At 37.3% G+C, this 24,260-nt stretch overlaps 2 protein-coding genes across 2 annotated transcripts in view; one reads left to right on the forward strand and one right to left on the reverse strand.

Annotated features, from left to right (window-relative positions):
• The window catches only part of KHDRBS2 (KH RNA binding domain containing, signal transduction associated 2), a gene marked incomplete at its 3' end in the record, with an annotated part of 662,231 nt that overhangs the window by 341,692 nt on the left and 296,279 nt on the right, over positions 1-24,260 (reverse strand). The gene's annotated exons all lie outside the window — the stretch shown is intronic.
• Positions 16,849-18,365, forward strand: LOC308624437 (ubiquitin-conjugating enzyme E2 D3-like). Its single transcript, XM_081247642.1, has one exon. The coding sequence runs from the start codon at positions 17,029-17,031 to the stop codon at positions 17,470-17,472; it is 444 nt and encodes a 147-aa protein (XP_081103768.1). The 5' UTR covers positions 16,849-17,028; the 3' UTR covers positions 17,473-18,365.

Here is a 24,260-nt window from a genome sequence, read left to right on the forward strand (position 1 = left end):
TATGTTGGCCTTGATTCTGCGTGAGCTACATACCCTCAGATTTTTTGTTAGTACTGCACCCAAGTCATTACTGAGGCCTGATTAATTCAATTCAGATGCTGATCAGCTTCTGATCCATGTACTTTGCTCACGTATGTTAGGTGTTTTACACACATCTCCAATCTCACAATAACCTTGCACAGTATTCACATAATTCAGATTAGGAAATTGATTTTAAAAGACTTTAAGTAACCTCAAACCCAGCTCATTTTGCAACCAGATTTGCATTTGGATTTCAAGGAAGCAAAATTTAGTTAAAAATTAGCATATATAATATTAATTATATTTTACCTTTCTTGATTCTCCTCCCCCTAAATTAGCAATTGTTTCACTAAATTTCAAAGGATAAAATTTTTTTAAGTAATTTTTAGTTTTATGTGTGGATGAAATTGGAAGTGTAACATGAATACACCTAAACTGGATAAACAAAAGTAAATTTGCTATCTATTTCATATGAGTTAACTGTATGACACATGTTAAAGTGTTTATCTGATTAGAAATGCCCATCATTTCAACATATGAGGGATCCATAAAAGAGATAGAAAGGCCTGCTTGTTTTCCTGTGCCTCCCACACCTACTCAAATCTCTCTCTCAACAGTACTTGTCAGCCCGGGAAAACACTCTTACTTTCCTAGGCATACATTCTCTATCTAACTAGAGTTTTTACTTTTATTAAAAAGGTTTCTCTTAGTGTCCAATTTTGATACTTCTCAATACTTCCTCAGCTGGTTTCCTGATGGTTATTAAGGGCTACTTACTAGCCAAATTTAATAAGGTCTGCCACTGGAAGTGTGGCATTGAGATCAGAATTATAACACTTGACTTCAGACTCTCAAAATGAGCCAGATGAGATATCTTTGCAGTAGAACCAATAGGCTGTTGTTCATGAAAAATGCAACTTTCTATTTAAAAACACAGTTTCCTTTTTCCCAACATCCACCCCACCCAATCAAACTTTATATAAGCGTATGAGGAAACTGAAGTCTTCAGAGATTAATCAACTTCTTCAAGGTCAAGAGTGAGTCAGGACTGGAGTCAGGACTCAGTGCAGTAGGGGACAGCTCTGATAAAGACTTCAGAGAACCAAAGTTACCACAGCGGAACCTCCCATGAGCTACTGCTGGTTATTTTCAAAACCAGACTCATACTTTCAAAGGTGCTGTATTTGCCCTTGCTCCTGGGGATGACTTCTGACAAAGCAAAATTTCCCAAGCTTTAGTTCCTTCATATGTGAAGTTAAGATAATAGTATGTACCTCAAAGGATCTTGTGAGTTTTGAGAAAATTGAAGAATATTTTGTATACTAAAAAATGTCATATGAATTTAATATAATAATGATAATAAATATTATTTCCAATTTCTCAAGTAGTATTTTAAAATAATGTTTGTCTTTTTCAACAGGGACCAAAATAAATGTGGCTCAAACAAGAAGAAGAGTTATTTCTCTTTAATGCAATAGTCTGTGGCTACAGGAGGCTGGAGGAGGAGGTGGTCTTTCTCCGCACCCTTTTCCAGCCCCTAAGATGTTCCTCTCATATGTGTTGATGAAGGAGGCTGTCTATCACAACTTCTGGATTCCACTTCGTGGAAAAAAGAAAGTGTGGACAGCAAAAAGCTTCCTTTCAAGGACATGTACCAGAGGCTTCATATATCAACTCTGCTGATGTGTCTTTGGCAAGAGCGTGGTCACATGGTGGCCCTGGATGCAATGGAGGCTCTGTATGTGAATTCAGACTGAGCAGCCGCGAGGCCACCTAAAATGAGACGGCTTCGTTTATGACAGAAAACGGTGAGAATGGATCTGCTTGATTACGAGCTGTCTTTGCCATTCAGTCCTCATTCAGGGAGAGTTAAAATGACACTTGATTGGTATATCTAATTTTGATGAATACTTAGCCAGTATCTATCAGAATGTTCAGATTTTATTTTCAAAATCAATACTTTACACCCTGGTTGGATTTATAATATAAAGCTCCAAGTTTCATTTGAGTATAAGCAGACATCACAGTCATCCTGAAAAGCACAAGGGCCTGGACACCAGTAAGTATATTTATAGTAATTTAATACAGTCTCTTGAGGTATTTCTTGAACAAGAGGTCCAAATATATTATTGGAAAAATGTTTATCTTTGTAATAAATGCATTACATAGTAAGTCAATTATGAACTGGGTGGTAGTGTTTTCATGTTTCTGCCCCATCATATCTTGCATGTTTCGTAACAAAGACCATAGTGCCCTGGAAGCTTACACTAGTTAGAACAGGCACCCAATAGGAAGAAGAGTAAAGAAAAAGATTAAGAAATTTAGAAATGCTAGAAAAATCTTAGGTGTAAACTGAAATGAATGATTCCAAAGTTAACACTAGGAACATTGGATCCCCATCTAATAAAGACATGGAAAAGGGAAGAGAGAATAAATCAAAAGAATGTGAGATGCACACACCAGAAGGTGAATCTACTTGACGTGATTCAAAATTCCATTTTAAAAGGCTGGACACTCAGTCGATATTATTTAGTCTTCCATGTATAAAGACATATGTATTCCACTGAGGGCATTTACTTTAGCCACTGACCTTCAGAGGATAATTCTTGGTGTTTAGCTATTACAAAGGAACCACAAGCTAATTATTTTAAGTAAAATTATTAGTTGCTAAACATTAGAAATTGTTTACACAAGATCATTAGGGGATAACAAATCCGGTGTTACATATCCCCAAATACTCTAACCCATGCTAACCTTAAGGTAAACTATAAGTAAAACATATCAGTTTTTATCAGTTATTTTTTAGAGAATAACACGGCACTAAAGAGAGTCTAATTTGAATTGCATTCATGTATTTAATTGATAAAAGGATTTTAAAGGAAACTTTCTCTTAGGAATTATCATTTGTATTTTATCTTCTACAAAAGAATGTTTCTGACTTGGAAATAATTTAACAGATAGGGACATTTCCTCTTAATTCAAAATAGCATGTTCAATGAAGAAAACTTCAAAAAAACCTCAACAATTACAAATGTATTTTTTTACTCAACAATCATACAATTCAAGATATATTGTTAACATTTTCAGTATATTTTCTTCAAGTCATTTTTTAAAACAATACCAGTAATGGAATAGATGTCATAATTTTGGTATTACTTCTTAGGTTATAGGTATGCAGAGTACTTTCCATGGATTATCTAATTTTATCTGCAAAATTATATGCTAGATAATATTGTTCCCCTAATTTTACTGATGAGGGGACTATGGCACAGAGAGAGAAACTTATCCAGAGTTATACAGACTATGAATCAGAGAATAGGATCCAGTTAATCTCATAACAAAGGTCAAGTTCTTAATCAGTATAGGTGTATCTCCGGTACACGTACTTAAGTGTAAGTAAACATTTTATACATCCATATATCATGGATATCTCTAGTTTCTAGAAGACACTACACTTTCCTGGTATCCAGTCCTATGTAGTACTGTGCCCTACACTGTGCCCTAGAGCAGGTTACAGGTCTTGATCCACCAAGCACATATACTGTGAATTTACTTTCCCTCCCCCAAAGATTCTGCTTCCTTTGTAACTCTGTCATTACTGCTGGGCGAAACTATTATTTTCAAGGTTCTCACTCAACTCCTATTTTATGAAGAGCTTACCTAAAAATGCTAGTGATTTCACATCACGAACTCTGTGTCTGTAATTCCCTAACTCTCTGTCTGTAACTGCCAGTTCCATAGAAAGCATTCATCCAAAGTTTTTAAGGTTGAGTTCAGATTAGTCTACACAATTTCTCATGGATATTGATGTTGTATCCCTAAAACAGATGTGCTTCAGGATGGGTCATTTTCTATTTTCTTGAACAGTTTGCCCAACAGCAAGGGCAGGATGGTTAGGACCCGCCACCCCCAATTCTATTCTGGGGTAGAAACTCAAGTCAGCTCATAACTATGTAGTTTATCTTAGTTCAGATGATTCAAGATAAATTCCCCAAAATAGGACACAGGATTAGATGTCCTCTGTGCTTTGGTGAAGCCATTTGGTGCCTGGATTTGCCAACTGCAAATTTTAACATAAAATTCAAAATTTCTTAAAACATCCTATAAGATCCACTCTAAAAATCATTTATGGGTAACTGACTTCATTTAAAATATCAGAGGAGTAGAAAGCAAAGAGGTCATATTGTGTCATTGTAATGATAATCTCATTACAGACAGCTCAAAAAAAATCCTCCTTCTCTTCTCCCCAAGCCCTTCCCTGCTTCATTACACAATTTTAATTTTTTCTCTTCTGTCTCTAATTTTTGTTATTACTCTGTCCTCCCACCTGGAATTTCCTAGGGAATTTCAAGTTATTTTCACCTCTATTAAACAGAGTAATTTAGTTACTGAGTGCTAATTCCCAAGCTTATATGCCCAGCTCATTATGGAGCTCAATGAAATAAAGGGGACGACAGTTATTTGGCCCTACTATCCTTAGAAGTCTCAGTGGTGATCATTATTTGTTACTTGGAATGACCCTTTAAAATTACATAAACACACACACAAATAGAGTGTTGTTTAAAGTGGGATATTAGTGAAAGAAAGTGTTTACATTTTGTCAAATTAAGAAGAACAGTCACCTGCTTTGGGTAATTTTTGTAGAATATGCTATAAATTGTTCATAATTTGATATAGACCATGTATTCCTCCTTTGTGCTACTCCAGATTTTGTTTTGTCCTTCCATAGTCTCCTGAAAGTCACCAACACCAACAGCAGAGAGAACACCTAAGTAACTGAGTTGATGTCCTACTCACCATTTCTTTAATTGAAGCATAGTTGATTGAAAATATTATATTTTCAGGTGTACAATATAGTGATTTAATATTTTTATAGGTTATACTCCATTTAAAGTTATTACAAAATAATAGTTATATTTCCCTGTTCTGTACCATATATCCTTATTGCTTATTTATTTTATACATAGTAGTTTGTGTCTCTTTATCCCATACCCCTATCTCACCCCTGTCCCTGTCCCTTCCCCCAATTGTAGCCACTAGTTTATTCTCTATATCTGTATTTTCTGTTTTGTTATATACATTCATATCTACATTCATGTGTTTCATTTTTTAGGTTCCACATATAAGTGATATGAGTATTTGGCTTTCTCTGCCTGACTTATTTCACTAAGCATGGTACTCTCTAGGGTCATCCACAGTGTTGCAAAAGGCAGTTTCATTATTTTTTAGGCCATGTAATATTCCATTATATACACATCTTCTTTATCCATTCATCTGTTGATGGACACTTAGGTTGTTTCCATGTCTTGGCTATTGTAAATAATGCTGCTATGAACACTGGGTACATGTATCTTTTCTAGTTAGTGTTTTCATTTTCTTTTGATATATACCCAGGAGTGGAATTGCTGGATCATATGGTAGTTTTATTTTTAACTTTCTGAGGAAACTTCATACTGTTTTCCATAGCGGCTGCACCAATTTATAGTCATACCAACAGTGTACAAGTGTTCTACTTTGTCATCTTCACCAACATTAGTTATTTGTTGACTTTTTGATGATAGCCATTCTCACAGGTGTGAAGTGATATCTCATTGTGGTTTTGATTTGAATTTCTCTGATGATTGGTGATACTGAGCATTTTTTCATGTGCCTATAAGCCATTGGATAAGCTTCTTTGGAAAAGTGTCTATGCAGATCTTCTTCCATTTTTAATTGAGTTCTTTGGGGTTTTTTTTATATTGAGTTGTGTGAAATGGTCATAAATTTTGGATATTAACCCCTTATCCATCATATCATTTGCAAATATTTTCTCCCATTCAGTAGATTGTCTTTTCAATTGACAGTAGTTTCCTTTGCCGTACAAAAGTTTTAAGTTTGATTAGGTCCCATTTGTTTCTTTCTGCTTGTATTTCTTTTGCCTTAGGAGACAGATCCAAAAACTATTGCTACAATTTATGTCAAAGAGTGTTCTGCTTATGTTCTCTTCTGGGAGTTTTATGGTTTTTGATATTATATTTAGGTTTTTAGTCCATTTTGAGTTTATTTTTGTATATGGTGTGAGGAATTGTCCTAATTTCAATTTTTTATATGAAGTTTTCCAGTTTTCCTGGCATCACTTATTGAAGAGGCTGTCCTTTTTCCATTGTATATTCTTGCCTCCTTTGTTGTAGATTAATATATCATAAGTGCATGGGTTTAGTCCTGGGCTCTCTATTCTGTTCCATTGCTCTGTGTCTGGCTTTGTGCCAGTACTATGTTGTTTTGATTACTATAGCTTCATAGCATAGTCTGAAGTCAGGAAACATAGTAACTCTAGCTTGTTCTTTTTTCTCAAGTTTGCTATGGCAATTTGGTTTTATGGTTCCATATAAATTTTAGGATTATTTGTTCTAGATCTGTGAAAAATGCCATGGATATTTTGACAGGGATTTCATTAAATCTGTAGATTGCTTTGGGTAATATGGACATTTCAACATTATTATTTCTTCCTATCCAAGAAGATGTGGTATCTTTACATTTCTTTGTATCATTTTCAAATTCCTTCATCAATATTTTATAATTTTCAGAGTATAAGTATTTCACCTTTTTCATTAAGTATATTCTCAGGTATTTTATTTTTTTTTAGTGTGACTGTAAATTGGACTGTTTCTTTAATTTCTCTTTCTGAGAGTTCATTTTAGTGTACAAAAAAGCAACAGACGTGTATGTCAATATTTTATCCTGCAACCTTACTGAATTCATTTATTAGATCTAATAGTTTTTTGGTTGAGACTTTAGAGTTTTCTCTATATAGCATCATGTCATCTGCAAATAGTGACATTTTTACTACTTCCCTTCCAATCTGAATGCCTATTTATTTTTCTTGTCTGACTGCTGTGACTAGAATTCCAATGCTATGTTAAATACAATTGGTGAGAGTGGGCCACTCTCATCACTTGTTCCTTGTCTTGTTCCTTGTCTTGTCTTGTGCCTGATTTTAGAGGAAAAGTTTTCAGGTTTTCACCATTGAGTGTGATGTTAGCTATGGGTTTGTTAAAAATGGTTTTTATTACGTTGAGATATGTTCACTCTATACTAACTTTGATTACAGATTTTATCGTGATTTGATGTTGAATTTTGTCTAATGCTTTTTATGTGTCTACTGAAATGATGTGAATTTTATCCTTCCTTTTGTTAATGTGGTGTATCTTACTGATTGATTTGTAAATAACAAACCATCCTTGTATCCCTGGAATAAATCCCACATGATTATGGTGTATGATCCTTTTTATATAGTGTTGGAGTTGGGTTGCTAATATTTTGTTGAGGATTTTTGCTTTTATATTCATCAGAGATACTGGCTTGTAATTTTCTTTAATTTTTGTAGTGTATCTGGTTTTGGTATCAGGGTAATGGTGGCCTTGTAGAATGAATTTGGGAGTGCTCCATCTTCTTCAGTTTTTTGGAATAGTTTGAGAGAGATAGATATTAGCTCTTATTTATATGTTTGGTAGAAGTCCTCTGTGAAGCCATCAGTCCTGGGCTTTTGTTTGCTGGAATTTTTTTTTGTCACAAAATCGATTTCACTACTAAGTGACTGTTCTGTTCAGATTGTCTACTATTTCTTCCTGATTCAGTCTTGGAAGGTTGTATGTGTCTAGAAATGTGTCCATTTCTTCTAGGTTGTCCAATTTGTTGGCATATAACTGTTTGCAGTATTCTCTTATGATTTTTTGTATCTCTATGGTATCAGTTGTTATTTCTCCTCTTTCATATTTTGTTTATTTGAGTCCTCTCTCTTCTTCTTGTTGATACTGGCTAGAGGTTTATAAATTGTTTGTCTTTTCAAAGAAACAGCTCTTGGTTTCACTGATTTTTTAAATTGTTTTTTAGTCTCTATTTTAATGATTTCCTCTCTGATCTTTATTTTTTCTTTCCTTCTGCTGATTTGGGGCTTTTGTTGTTGTTGTTGTTCTTTTATTAATCCCTTTAGGGAAGCTTAGGTTGTTTATTTCAGATTTTTCTTGTTTCTTGAGGTAAACCTGTATCTCTATGAATGTCCCTCTTAGAACTGCCTTTGTTGTGTCCCATAGATTTTGGAAAGTTGTGTTTCGATTTGCATTTGTCTCCAGGTATTTTCTGATTATCGCTTTAATTTCTTCATTGACCCACTGGTTTTTAGTAGCATGTTGTTTAGTCTTTTTGTGTTTGTGCTTTTCCCATTTATCTTCCAATAATTGATCTCTAATTTCATACCATTGCAGTAAAAAAAAAAAAAGGCTTTATATAATTTCTATCTTCTTAAATTTGTTGAGACTCACTTTTTGGCCTAGCATGTGATCTATACTGGAGAGTGTTCCATGTGCACTTGAAAAGAATGTATATTCTGCTGTTTTTGGATGGAATGTCCTATAGGTATCTATTAAGTCCAACTGGTTTGTTGTGTTATTTAACACCACTGTTGCCTTATTAATTTTATGGCTAGATGATCTGTACATCAATATAAGCGGGGTGATAAAGTCCCCTACTATTATTGCATTGGTGTCAATTTCTCACTTTATATCTGTTAATAATTGCTTTATATATTTAGGTGCTCCTGTATTGGGTGCATATGTGTTAATGAGTGTAATACCCTTTTCCTGTATTGATCCCTTCATCATTCTAAATATAATGACCTTTTTTGTATTTTGTATAGACTTTGTTTTAAAGTCTCTTTTGTCTGGTATGAGTATTGCTACCTCCACTTTCTTATTGTTTCCTTTTTCATGGAATATCTTTCACGTAAACTCCCTCACTTTCAGTCAGTATGTGTCTTTAAATCTGAAATGAGTCTCTTGTAAGAAGCATGAAGATGGCTTATGATTTTTTATCCAATGAGCCACCCTATGTCTTGGTGTGGATCTGTTTGAGTTCATCTTGTTTGGGACTCTCTGTGCTTCCTGTACCTGGATATCTGTCTCCTTTAGGCTTCGGAAGTTTCCAGCCATAATTTCATTAAACACACTTTCGAACCCCTTCTCTCTTCTCTTTCTGCGACTCACATGATGCAAATGCTGGTACACATTTTATTATCCCAAAGATTCTTTAAATATTTTTCATTTAAAAAATTTGTCTTTTACTGTTCTGATTGGGTGATTTCCATTATTTTATATTCCAGATCACTTATGCATTCTTCTGTGTCACCTAGTCTACTATTCATGGCTTCTACTGTGTTTTTCATTTCAGTTGTTATATTCTTCAGTTCTGACTTGTTCTTTTTTATATGTTCTAGTTCCCTGTTAAAATTCTTGCTGTGTTTATCTATTCTTTTCTTTAATTCAGTTATTATTCTTATTACTAATATTTTGAATTCTTTATCTGATAAATCTTTTATTTCTGTTTCTTTAGTTATTTTTCAGGGTTTTTCTCTGCCCTTTCAATTGAGACAAATTCCTCTGTCTTCTCATTTTGTTTATCTTTCTCTATCTCTATGAATTCAGGTGAAACAGTTACCTATTGTGGTCTTGAAGGAGTGTCCTTAAGTGAGAGTGTCCCTATACAGTCTTGTTTGTGCCCAGTGACTTTGTTAGGAGAGCTGGATTTGACATGAATGCCTTTGTGCCTTGTCACGTCTTTCCTTGGGTAGTGCTGGCAGCTATGACCTTGGTAGGAGGTGGGCCTGGAGATGGAGGGGCTAGGGTCAGAGCCAGGTGTGAACTGAGACTTCCCCTCTGCTTAGTGGCCATCTTTGCCCTATTGTGTGCATGGTCATGTCCCAAGCTGCTGGAGCAGAAACCCTGAGGTTCAAGTCCGGGCCAGCTCAGTTCCCTTTAAGTGTTTGCTCTTCCCCTTCCCAGAATCAGTACCCTCACCCCAGAGGGGAACGGTGCTGAAGCAAGAGGCACTGGTGTGGGTATTCAGCAAAGGTGGGGGTACAAGGTGTGGTGGTCTGGCCACCAGAGCTCTTATCTGCCTCTGATGCACCACCTGTGCAATCTTCAGTAATGGTTGGCCCCTCCCTGCTCAGATGCTGCTTAGGGTTTGATCTGCTACAGCATCTCACAGCCAAGCTTAACCTCAGTCATGGCAGCCCTTGTTCCAGTGTGGAGTTGTAATTTGAAGCAAACAGTGCTGGAGCATTCACTTGGCTCATTCTAGTGTGCACACCAGGGCAGTCATGGGAAATGATTCAAGGTTTTGATTTGCCCTCTCTGCCCTGCTTTGGGAGCAAGCAACCATTCATGTCCTCCTCACTAACAGAGTCCAGGCTTCCCTCAGCCATCCTTAGTTCCACCAGCCCTCCAATCAACCAAGGTACTTATATTCCCTGTGTCAGACTCTTGGGCTGGGATGCCCAGTCTGTGGTTCTTACCACTCACTCCCCAGGGCAGGTGTCTACCCATGTTATCTCCATTTTCCTCTGAGTCCCCTCCCAGAGGCACCAGTCCTGACCTGATTACTTCTTTTCCCTTCCTAGCCAATTATGTATCTATCTTTCTTACAGCCTTTTTTGTATAGCAGTATTTATGCCAGTTTTCAGTGAGAACTGTTTCACATGTAGATATATCTTTCATGTGTTTGTCAGGGGACAAACACATCCCCCATGTTGACCTGAGGTCTCTACTCATCATTTTGTAAGCACCTATGTATGTGTTCATCTTAATTTATGCATAGTAAGTGATGCTATATACATGTTGTTTTTTTCTTAAATAGTTAATTATAAGAGAAGTAGTCTTTACTCTCACCCACTTAACTGACTCACTAGATTTATAAAATATTTACTCCCAGATAAATATTTAAGATAACATCCAAGGTAACCTGACTGTTATCCAGTGGTATTTGTTCCCAAGGTTGTTCATAACTGTTGTATTTGTTACTGTCATTGCACTTTATAATTTCCCTTTAACCTTTATTTTCATTATCAAAAAACTTCCAGACCAAAAACATGTAGGTTAAGGAAGATTTTACTGTATCATAAATTGCTTATGTAATTACATTAATTCCTTCATTATGTTTTTTTCACAATATTTTGTCCCTTGATCCATTATAGCATCATCATTCTATTTCATAATTTATCCTTATGCATGTCTGTTTTATCATTTTCTCATCCCCCAAAATTATTTTTTATATACACATATATCAAATAGGACATGTGGAAGATACTGAATAAACTCTTGATGAATGAATTATCCAAGGGTGAAAGACATACTGCATTTTTCTTCTATCATAGCACCATACCTTTACTCTACTGTCATGCTAAGGTTTTCTTTAATGGCTAGCCATTTACTGTCCTGAGACCTTGGATTGGAATGAACTAATATGATTTTCTTTTTAGCTTAGGAAAAATGTCTCCAAATTATTATTACATTCAATATGTCTCATTAAATGAATAACAATGTATAGATCATATATATGAGTATTCAGTGATAATTTATTTTGTAATCAAATAATTATGCAATTGCAGTTTGCACCACATCCAGTATTTGTTCTGTGATTATAAGAACAAACACAGTCTGCATAAGTAAAACAAGAAAAGCTTGTAACTCATTGCTGCTCATGAACAAGGTAGAATAAGCTACCTTTGTGACAGTGACCCATCCTATACTGGGCTTGTCACCTTATTGGATAATCTGATTAACAGTTGCATTAGTTATTATTAGGCTATTTCAACTCTTTGCACCCAGGACTCAACCTTAGCAACCTTTAAAGTGGAGTCCAGGCAACAACTACCACCATCTTAGAGACTGGGATGTATTTTTGTATTATTCTCTATGTATAGGGAAAAATATTTCAAGTATCCTATGAACAAATACCACCCAGTGCTTTCCTGTACATACTCTTCTGTAGCCCTGGGCCCAGGAAAACACCTTGGACCATGTTGTAGAAGGTGCTGAGTGTAATGGCTCTTCTAATCATGGCTCCACTCCTAACTGCAAACTCAGCAGTTTGCTCTTGTGGTCCCAGTTTCTTCAGGGTCTCATGGACCACCTTGGACCTCTCCCACCTCATTCAACCACATCAGCTCAACTTAGACCTGTTTATGTACAGAAATTACAGATAAAAGAATGTTCCACAAGCTCGCCAAACCAAAAACAAGAGAGGACATTAGATGTGATGCCACGTGAGGTTTCTCATGGCTTTAAAATGTCACGTGACTTCCCTTCACAGGTGTCCTCATCCTGCCTGTCATAACTTTGTTATCAGAAAGTGTTACTTTCCAAAAAGAGTGTCTTCTAAAGTATATTATTAAGAAAATTCAAAATGGCAACTATTCATTTTAATCTTTGAGCATCTACAATGAGGCTACTACTGTGTATTTTACACATATTATGTCGTTTACTATTCATAGGTTCCTTAGGTGGGCGTTGGAAGCAGCAGAGAGCAGTGAAAAGTGAAAAAGGGTTTTGGAGTCAGAGAGATCTAGATTTGAGTTAACAGCCCTGATATTCATTATCTACAGTATTTGAAGAAAGTTACTCATTTTTTGAGATTCAGTTTCTCAGTTTACAAAAAAGGGAATTCTAGATCTCTCATGTAAAGGTGAAATGAAGTAGTGTGTATAAATTTCCTTACAGTGCCTGGCGCACTATAAACACTCAAAAAGCTAAAGCTCTTCTCTCAAAGGAGCGAAGGAACTTGGCTGCAGTTAAGTAAGGGATTAAATTTGCTGTGTTGACTCCAAAGCCACACTCTCACATTAATTGATATTTATTGTGAACATTAAATTCACTTGACAGAATATAATTACAAAAGTTTCAAATTACATATTGCTTTGATATAACCAACAGTGCATCAGTTCGATGGTGGTTTACTTATTATTAAGTTAGTTTAAATGTACAACTTTACTCCAAGAGATCGTATATTTGAAAAATTACTCTAAGCCAAAGAGCTCACGTGTATCAGAAGAAGAAAAAATTAAAATCACCATGTGTACTTTCTTGAATTTTAACTTTCAAATGAATCATAAATTTATTGTCAGATAGACCATATAACCATTAAAGGGCACATTTCATATTAGCTTTGACAGGCCAGATTCTGATTGTGATGACCAGGGTTAAAATCCCAGCTCTTCCCCTCAATACTGTATAAATTTGGGCAAGTGACCTCACTATTTTGAGCTTCTGATTCCTCAACTGTTAAATGATGATGCTAATAACAATAATAACACTAGTCAAATATGACTATTGCCAAATATTATTATGCTAAATATATAAGGTTCAAAGCAATGTAAAAATTAAATATGAACTAAAAAATTCAATGTATTCAGAGATCTCAATTATTCTCCCAGGAGCTCTTCCAGTGCCATGAATAAGCTAAATAATAAAAAGAAATGTTGAAAACACATAATAGAGTACATGCAAGTTTTACACTTTGGTTTTTACTTTAGCAATTATTCTTGTCATATTTTATCCTCAGAGTTATACTTTACTATAATGCCATTTGCTGGTTTTTTCCTCTTAATGTCCCAGGGAACTTTCTTTTAACATAAATCCTCTTCAAAAAAAAAAAAAGTCTATTGTCTGCACAGCTTTCTCGATCAAGAAATTCACATAGAAACACATTTATTATTTGTACCTTGGACTGAATGGGATTTGTCTGAATCACGAATTTAAAAGCAATTTTTTGTTGTTGTTGTTGTTGTTACGCGGGCCTCTCACTGTTGTGGCCTCTCCCCTTGCGGAGCACAGGCTCCGGACGCACAGGCTCAGTGGCCATGGCTCACGGGCTCAGCCACTCCGCAGCATGTGGGATCTTCCCGGACTGGGGCACGAACTCGTGTCCCCTGCATCGGCAGGTGGACTCTCAACCACTGCGCCACCAGGGAAGCCCTAAAAGCATTTTTAAATACACATATGTGGGAATTCTTTTTATGTACATTCTTTGGTTCAAAATTTATCCTCACAAAGGGATCTTGTACAAATACATCTACATAAGTATGTGGTAGAGAAGCAACAGCTGATCCCGAAGAGCATCTCAGGCTCCTGTCGCCTTCACCTACAACTCCTTGCTCTCCTGGGCTGAATGGGCAAGAACTCTCCCAGGTTACAGAATTCATGTCCTAAAGAGTCTGCTCTGGAGGGTAATCTTATCAGAGCTCCATACCCAATGTAACACTTTCTAGATTCATGAAGAGTGAGGGACCAGAAGCATCAATGGGACTAAGAATAGTATTTTAAAAGTAGTTCAGTATTTTGAAATCAGAGAGGTAGATAGTGCCAAAGAGAAGATTCTTTATGCTTGAATTTGGAAGTTGAGGGTTTCCTAGAGTGTATGACTCTCAGTTCAGGACAATCAAATCATTTACTCTAGGGAACATCAAGGATGGTCTGACTTTTCAAACTCTGAAGACGTTTTGTCCAAAACAATGAAGAGTGTCTCAGTACAATAAAAGGGCTATTTCACTATTCAAGGGAATAAAGGTCATCAATCTTGATGTAATGAAACCTATAGGAAGGTTTGATCACAGGTCAAACTCCTGAATTGACAAATAAAGTACATCTAATTTAAAAGCCATTTGCTTAATAACTAAGATACAAACATTTATTTTATGGGAATAGAATGCAGTTACCTAAATATGCTTCTCTAACATCTGCCTTTCCAAATCCACTGTTACGGGGACTTGAAAGCACTTGTAAAGCAGCGTTGGAGCCCAGTTGTGAGACACAGAAAGAGGGGAGTGGATCAGAGATCTGGACTTCGTGGAGGAAGGACGTGTGAGTGTAATTGTTCTCCCTGAACTCAACAGCTGAGAAGTAACCAAGAAGTAGTTTCCGCCTGCTTTGCTTTGAGGCTGAAAGAAATCCTAGAAACCAGGGATCAGCAGTCCACAGGGGTGGTAATCACTCTGTCTTCCACTCACTATTTAAAGGACTTCATCACTGTCTGAATTTGACAACCATATCTAAGTTGACAAATAAAAATAACGTGCAATACTCGCAGCCATAGACAGGAAAGTCAGGCAGAACATCTGAACACATGTCACTGAATACAAGTCAACTGAATTGCAGGAAGAGAAAGAGGAACACTTGAATAAACACATTTTGGTCAACAGTTGAAGAAATAAAATGCAGGCACAAGTATTTCATGGTTTAAAAAGACGTGATTTCCAAGGTAAAAACAAATACAAATTAAAAGTGAGACAATTCTTCCTGTTGAAAATAAGGGAAGATATTTCCCTCACTCCTTTTTCTCAGAGCATTTACTTTATTGGTTTGTTTATTTATTTATTTATTTATTATTTTTTCAGAGCATTTACTTTTGAAAACTTGTAAGTTCTTTCTCCTCTCTTTGAAAAGTACATAAATTCTTTGGAAGACATAAGATAGGCCTTTTTTATGCTTTAAGATCTAGGAATGTCTTTCTCAAGGATGTGGATGCACCTTTGAAATGCAAGCATCAAGACAGATAACACCTGGGACTTCCCTGGTGTCGCAGTTGTTAAAAACCTGTCTGCCGATGCAGGGGACACAGGTACGAGCCCTGGTCCAGGAAGATCCCACATGCCGCAGAGCAACTAAGCTGGTGCGCCACAACTACTGAAGCCCGTGTGCCTAGAGCCCATGATCCACAACAAGGTAAACCACTGCAATGAGAAGCATGCGCACCACAGCAAAGAGTAACCCCTTCTCGCTGCAACTAGACAAGGCCCACATGCAGCAACAAAGACCCAAAGCAGCCCACCCAAAAATAATAAATAAATAAAATAAATTTATATATAATAAAAGATAGATAACACCTCCACCTCCCAGTTTCTGTGGGGGGGGTAGGAGCCTAACTTTGGTGGGAGCCTTGCTCCAAGTTGCAAAATTACCTCCTGTCATAAAGATATATGAAGTTTATTTTTCCTTGGATGAAGACAACCAGGTGAAGTTAGGATTCACTCTGTGTGACAGCGTTGTTGAGCGAGACCTCTTACTTGAGGATTACTTATTGTTTACTTTGATAACAAGTATGTAATAGTTTGTATCTGCTTGGCTATTAAAGGGTGACATTTCTTCCTGTCTTTTCATCTCTTAGTGAATGGCCCGTAATGCCCATCACATTCAGATTTGATATTGAATATTGAATAATGCTTATTCAATAACAAAAGTATCTTCTTCTCTAGAAAAAGAATCCTTTTTGTAGAACGATTCTCAGCTGGGAGAAGAATTTTTGTTATTAATTATATTCCCCCAATACTCCTTGTAACAGATGCTGTTGATACTCTGCCCATATCCACTTGCGTTATTATCTTCATGCAACCAGGATTTACTTATCTTCTTGCCAGAGGCTTGGTGTGGCCTTGAGGGATAACGCTGCTTAAGCACAGAGCAGGGAGGAAATGCCAGGGAGTCAACCCTCTAAGTAGCAGTTCTCAACTAGTGACTGGGGAGAGTTGGCTTATAAACACCCCAGCCTACTCCATCCTTAGATGGGGTGGCAGGCATGTTCTCCTTTCTTAGAGTTGCTTAGGTTCAGTTGCTTAAGATCAACTGCTGGGCTTCAGCTGCTTCAAATGAAGCTTATCGGTTGCACTAAAGCAACTGCTCTGTACATAAGCAGAGATATGCCTTTAACTTGTTTGAGAATGAATGTTATATGGGTTTCCTTCATTTTCTTATTTTACTTCCTCACTCCTCTACCAAGGTTTCCAGAGATTTCCTTCCACATAAACTTCACATAACTAAATCTATCCAAAGCATCCTCTTCCAACAATTCAGTTGAATAAATTAAGAAGAGAATGACTGAAATCAGAAATTTTGTACAGAAAGATTAAATGCAAAGAAAAGTACAAGAATAGATAAAGATCATGAAGGAAATATCAGCAACATGGAGGATATATCCAGGAAAGCTGATATGTAAATAATAAGAATTGCACAAGGACAGCTCCTGTTAGACAGCCACGAGATTCTCGCGAGATTCGCCTCCTCAATACCAAGCGCCTGTGTCTGGCAGAGCCGGTGTGAGACCAAGAGACAATCCTTCCCAGCCGCCGGGATAATCAAGAGTTTTGGCCGGAACTTTGAACACACACCGAGATACTGAGGAGCCAGACGAAAAGCACAGACTATGGCGCTGAAACGGATTAATAAGGAACTTAGTGATTTGGCCTGTGACCCTCCAGCACAATGTTCTGCAGGCCCAGTTGGGGATGATATGTTTCATTGGCAAGCCACGATTATGGGACCTAATGACAGCCCATATCAAGGAGGTGTATTCTTTTTGACAATTCATTTTTCTACAGACTACCCCTTCAAACCACCTAAGGTTGCATTTACAACAAGAATTTATCATCCAAATATTAACAGTAATGGCAGCATTGGTCTCGATATTCTAAGATCACAGTGGTCTCCTGCTTTAACTATTTCTAAAGTTCTTTTATCCATTTGTTCACTGCTATGTGATCCAAACCCAGATGACCCCCTAGTGCCAGAGATTGCATGGATCTATAAAACAGACAGAGATAAGTACAACAGAATATCTCGGGAATGGACTCAGAAGTATGCCATGTGATGCTACCTTAAAGTCAAAATAACCTGCATTATAGCTGGAATAAATTTTAAATTACTGTTCCTTTTTTGATTTTCTTATCCGGCTGCTCCCCTATCAGACCTCATCTTTTTTAATTTTATTTTTTGTTTACTTCCCTCCATTCATTCACATGCTCATCTGAGAAGATTTAAGTTCTTCCAGCTTTGGACAATAACTGCTTTTAGAAACTGTAAAGTAGTTACAAGAGAACAGTTGCCCAAGATTCAGAATTTTTTAAAAAATGGAGCATGTGTATTATGTGGCCAATGTCTTCACTCTAACTTGGTTATGAGACTAAAACCATTCCTCACTGCTCTAACATGCTGAAGAATCATCAGAGGGGGAGGGAGATGGATGCTCAGTTGCCACATCAAAGGAAGCAGCATTATTCTAGCAGCATCCATCTTGTGTAAGCCTTCCACTGTTAGAGATTTGAGGTTACATGATATACTTTATGCTCATAACTGATGTCGCTGGAGAATTGGTATTGAATTTATAGCATCAGCAGAACAGAAAATGTGATGTATTTTATGTATGTCAATAAAGGAATGACCTGTTCTTGTTCTACAGAGAATGGAAATTGGAAGTCAAACACCCTTTGTATTCCAAAATAGGGTCTCAAACATTTTGTAATTTTCATTTAAATTGTTAGGAGGCTTGGAGCTATTAGTTGATCTATCTTCCAATACACTGTTTAATATAGCACTGAATAAATGATGCAAGTTGTCAATGGATGAGTGATCAACTAATAGCTCTGCTAGTAATTGATTTATTTTTCTTCAATAAAGTTGCATAAACCAATGAGTTAGCTGCCTGGATTAATCAGTATGGGAAACAATCTTTTGTAAATGCAAAGCTATTTTTTGTATATACTGTTGGTATTTGCTTCATTGTTTAACATCAAATGATGATGTAAAGTTCTAGAGAGTGAATATTTTGCCATGTTCAGTTAAAAGTGTGCAGTCTGTTACAGGTTGACACATTGTTTGACCTGATTTATGCAGAATTAATAAGCTATTCAGATAGTGTAGCTTTAGTATGCTGCACGTGATACTGGCAGCCCGGGAGTTCATTGATGGACTTGGGACCCAGCAGTTTTGAAACGTGTATGTGGAGTTTAAGAAATTTATTTTCCAGGTGCAACCCCCATCTAACTAAATTTTTTCTTCACCTTGTACACTTGACAGCTGAAAAAAACATAACATGGGAGTAATAATGGGTCAACATTTACAAAATAAAGTACTGTTTTGGTGCGGGAAAAAAAAAAAGAATTGCACAAGGAGAAAACAGAACATAAGGTACAAAAATAAACAAATAATAGAAGAAAAAATTTTGTAGCCTGCATAATATAAGAGCTCACCTAATTCTACCCTGAACTGAAGAGAAAAAGAGCCATACTGAGGTATATCTAAGGAAAATCCCTGAATTTTAACAAAACAAAAGCAAGCAAGTGAACAAATATACAACAACGAAAAACTCTTACAAGCCTCTAGAACTTGATCTACAAAAGGAAAAAACACAACTGGCAATGAACTTCTCATCTATAATATTTCAAATTTATCAGTAGAAACAAGTATAATATGTTTGCCAGCAAATATTTACCAGGCCCTGTGCCAAATGCATCTTTTTGTTTACTACCCCAGAAATGACCCAGGGCCTTCTGGAGCCCTTCTGGATAACCAAGAACTGCCTGACTTTACAGGTCCCAGGGCCATGGATGCTGATGATGTCATAAGGTGACAATTTATTATTTTAAATATTCCACTATAAATTATGGGATTTATTATGCTTTTCCAAGAAATACAACGTTTAGGCTACTTGGAATTGGTCTGTTGAAAATTTTTCACCAATGAAAAAGACAAGGCCTATTTCCAAGAAGGCTCAGTGGTCTAGAATTCATGAGAACTTAAACTGTCCTGAGTGTATGCTGACTAAAGCAAAAAGCAAAACAAAGGATTCTTAGCAAGACATGGGTAAAGATGGAAATTATTGTACAAATCACTACTTGGCATGTGGATTCTTAGGGTACATGTATCCTGCTTCCCATTTTAAGAAGAGGCATACTCAAGGATGCAAAGTCTTAAATAAAACACGGACAGGCAACTTTCGAATTGGAATAGGGTCCTGGAAGAAAAGTGTGCAGAAAAGGAAACTATGAACAAATTAAGAAGTGAAGACAACTACTGAGCTGGTAAGGGGATCTCAGTACAGTCACCTTTCACCTGGTAGATATGGCCAGAGTTGCTTCTGAGCCTTATGATGCTGAAAGAACAAGTCTTCACTGCCAGCCAATGATGAAAAAGCAAGTACTAGTGAATCCCAGTTGGCAGGGAGCAACAAGCCAAATGCCTGGTTCTGAAAGAAACCAGAGGTGTATTGTCAATTTGGGGGAGGTCATCATACACAACCATTCATGTTTGTAGAGGAGACAGTAATAGGATACCAAACAGCTCTGACAAGGGTGCTGAAGCCAGAGGAGAAAAAAATAATAACAACAACAACAGAAAGGCCATGAAAGCTGCTGAAGATGTTCAGCAGACTCTAGAGATGCTGCCTTCCCCCATAACTCCCTGGAAGGCAAAGCAGCATACAGGCCAACTTGGCCCTTGAAGATAGGATACAGAAGGCTTTACGTTGGACAAATGCATTATGCTGTTCATCAAGCAGCTAGACTGAGAAGCAAACACCACTAGGAACTATAAAGTGGCTAACCAGGGAGTAGGACACACCTGGTATCGGCGTGAAAGGGCATCCAAATTTACAACATGGACTCAAGGTCAATGAATGCCATGAACAGAAGAATATATATTTTTGCCACTTTTAGCTTTCTGTAAAAGGTTTTCCAGATCATACTAGTTCCTGCTTACAAGCCTCTGCTGATAACTTATTTACCTAAAATTCAAGTTTCAACATGGCATTGCAAGGCTTTTTAGTCTGGTGCTGGCTGAGCTCACCAGCTTCATCTTCTGCATGCCCTCTGCAGACACTGTTTTCCACTCACTAGAAAATCCTCACCTTTCTTTGAAATTATCACCTGCTTTCAAACCCCTGTAGACCTTTGTTCTTCTTGCAAGGTTTGGAACAAACATATTCATCCAGACTCCACACAGACGGCAACACAGAAAGGATTTCTCAACAGAACTTTAATTGTGACATCTTCTAAATATGATTATATCATAAATATTTGGTATTATATTACTAATATTGATAGTATCCTCCATCAGAACATTTGGTTTCATGACTCCTCTAACACAAAGTGTTTTTCTGTAGGCATCATGTTGTGTGTGTGTGTGTGTGTGTGTGTGTGTGTGTGATTGGAGGTGGGGGGGTGGGTTAGAGCAGAGTATACATAAGTGTGCTTCTTAGATCATATCTAAATCTTAATAAAATGTATAATCTCTATATACTTTTATATTACTTGTTTCAGTCAAATAAATGATTAAGTTTTATTTTCTGTTACCTGATAATAAATACTTTCCAAGGGGGTAGGGGGCATAGGAATTTGATCTTTAAGATGTTGTAATGTCTTATCATACCATCATTTTCCCTTTCTGTCCTTCACATTGTTTTAGCAAAAATATACTTCATAATGTCTAAGAGGAACGTTGCTTTTATACTCTTGACAAAATGATGGGGAGAGTAGAGATATTTTTATATTCTTCAAAGAATTCAATTACATGGAAGGACTACACTTGTAGTAAGTGAATGCTAACTGTATAAACGTTTTTTCTGATGAATTCATCTCTGCTTCATTTTTATAGACTTACAGAATGTTCTGTCAGTGCTGGAAAATACAAACCCACTACCAGAGCCTCCCAGACAATGTAAGAGTCAGAGCACAGTGGAGGGAGGGTGTACATGTGCCCTCTGCAACTAACTTCCAAGTGCTGCTGTTTACCAGGAATCTGAACTTGAGCATATGGCACTGGAGCTACTACCAAATTTCCCTTGAATGTGGAAAACCCTTTTGCAATTTTTTCTTAAAGTCTGTGAAACTGATGTTTTTGGAAAAATTATAAAGAAGAGTAAGGAGCTAAGGACCTGGACTTGGACTGCTTATGACACTTTATGTTGATCGGTGTGCATTCTGCCTCATATCACCCAGAAAATGCCTTTTCATGGAAGTGAAATTTCCCCTCACAAACCCTGATAATTGTTATTTTCATGGTAACATCTCAAAACATTTCAGAACTATCTACCTATATTTAAGTGGATTTAGATTCACTCTTTCTTTACCTCAGGGCAACAAGCATCTTTGAATGCTGCATAAACAGAAAAGTGGAATTATAATAGTTTGAAGAACTAATGTTTGTCCTATAACACTGATAGAGGATGGATATAAAAATATGAATAGAATCTGCAAAGTTTTATTTCAACCTCTTCTCAGTGCAGACCCCTCCCCGCCCCTGCTTGCCCAAGAGCAAGCATGTCCATGGTTGTGGAGTCAGCAAGGATGAAAACAGCTAGAGAACACAGGTCAATGACAGGGGAGCTACAACGGCACTCCACTCTTTCAACCACACACACACACACACACACACACACACACACAATATATATATATATATATATATATATACTGAAGTGAGAGTATATATTTAGCTCTCTTACCTCTGGTGCTAACATTGCTAGTTGAGGCTCTGTGGTGGGAGCAGGGGAAAGAACATATATTGACTATCCACAAGATGCTGGGACTACACCAGGGATTTCCCAACCTGTGATCTATTTAAGGCTCATTATAGGTTAATATTATCAGCATCTCAAGTTATAAGGAAAAGAAGGACTAATTCAATAAGGCAGACAACATTTTAGAAAATGGATTGACTCAAACACTTGGCTCCATCATCACTGTCAAGCCCATAGCTGATGATCATCTTATCCCATATCACAATAATAAGGCTGGATTCTGACCTGGATTCTTTTGATGTTTACCTCACTGCCAGCTGTTAGAGGAACTAGCCAGCAGGAATGCAGAGGCTTTGCGTGCTGCAAGAAACTCTCCTCAGGAACTCAAGGAAAGGTACCAGGTCAGTTACAAGTTCCCTGCTCTCAAAAGTCACCAAAATTCTAATAAGATCTCAATTCTCAAAGGAAGATTTCTGCCAAGAGGGATAATGCAAGGGTTCAGTCACCCCAATCTTCAAGACCCTGTTTGGGTTGAGAGTGGACACTGAGATAGAATTCACCTCTCAAAGCACAACAGAGGCTGACTCTAGTAAGAGGAAATCAAATCACTCATTTAAGAATCCTTTATTATTCCCCTTTTGAAACAAACTGGATTTTTCTGAAAAATAAATATCAGGAAAGATTGCATTGGTGGTTCTGCTCTAAATAGTCACTAACATACATATTCATTTATTTAAGTAATAAATATTTAAAATACATCTTCATGTGAAGGCTCTGTGCTAAGAGTTTGGGGACAGATCCCAATCTCAGAGAGTTCAATGGTTCCATGGAGAGAGAAGGCATCTACACATAATAAATTCTGGTAAGTGGCAGAGCTTGAAGAAAAGTTATAGGAGTTTATTCCTGGACATGTGGATTCATTCAGCAATGTTTACAGGCCCTCCACTGTGGTAGCTTTAGTCCAATGTGGGGACACAGAAGTAACCAAAGCCAATCTGCCCTCTGAGCTCACATTCTAGTGGAAGCAGACAGATAATGAAAGGATGAAAAATGTATATGTATATTTCACATCATAAATGCAATAAAAGAAACAAAAGAGAAGGGTGGGAGGAGTCAGGAAGGGTAGAGTATTATCTGGGTAGGGTGGTCATGGGGCTTCTCCAAGCTTGGTACTGATGGCATAGAGCTGGAGGGGGAGTGGGGGGTAGGAGCAAAGTGAAGAGCCAGAGCAAGTGCTGCAGGCAGGAAATGTTGGCACATCTGAGGAGCAGAGAGAGAGCCAGGGTAGCCTGATTGTAGAGAATGAAGTGGAAAGTAAAGGCAAATGTGGTCTGAGGTAGAAGATGTAGGCAACAAATACAAGGCCTCAGAGACTATGGGGAAAGTGTCTAAACAAGGAGAGATGATTTTGCAGTGGATACGTGTGTGTTGTCTCTTTAGGGAAGGAGAGGCTTTGTCCCTGAATTTTGTGACGGTAGCCAGATATATTGCAAAAGCTGCAATTCATAGAAAAGATTAGAACAGTAAAGACTGTTCAGTTTTCAAGTGATAAAATTGCTAATATAACATTTAAAACATTAGAAAAAGAGTATTTCAAACTAGAAGTGACTAGTTTTGCTTTATATCTCAACATATTTAATGTCTACCTTCATAGCCTACAAAGCATTATAGAGCAGCCATTGGTTGAGCTGGGTTTTAAAGGATGGCTGGGATTTGAAAATGAGAAGGGCTCACAGACCCAAGGGGAAGGAGTGTCATGAATGTGATCTCACATACCCGTTTGCCTTAGAAAGCCCAGGCTCACCACTGTCTTCACCCAATAACATATAGCACCTCCTTTCCCTCTCCAGAGCATTCAAGTTTGGAAAATACATTAGATTAGATGGTCCACCTTAGGACTCACAGCAAAGGCCTGGAGGCAGGTGTGCAAGGAGGCAGCATGACCTGATGTGGAGAGTCAGGCCCTGTGGTCACGGCCGGAGACTGGACTTCACTTCTTTTATCCAGGCTGGGACATGAGGGTATGTGAGGAGGGTTATGTCAGTTAGTGCCGAGTTTTGGAGGAAAAAATTCAGTAGGGAGTTTATGAAATGCTGGATCTGCCTGGTTTTAAGTTGACTTACAATCCTTCTCCCCAACAATTA

The sequence above is a fragment of the Mesoplodon bidens genome (genome assembly GCF_964165515.1).
Source record: "Mesoplodon bidens genome assembly, chromosome: 10".
In the NCBI taxonomy this organism is placed as follows: domain Eukaryota; kingdom Metazoa; phylum Chordata; class Mammalia; order Artiodactyla; family Ziphiidae; genus Mesoplodon; species Mesoplodon bidens.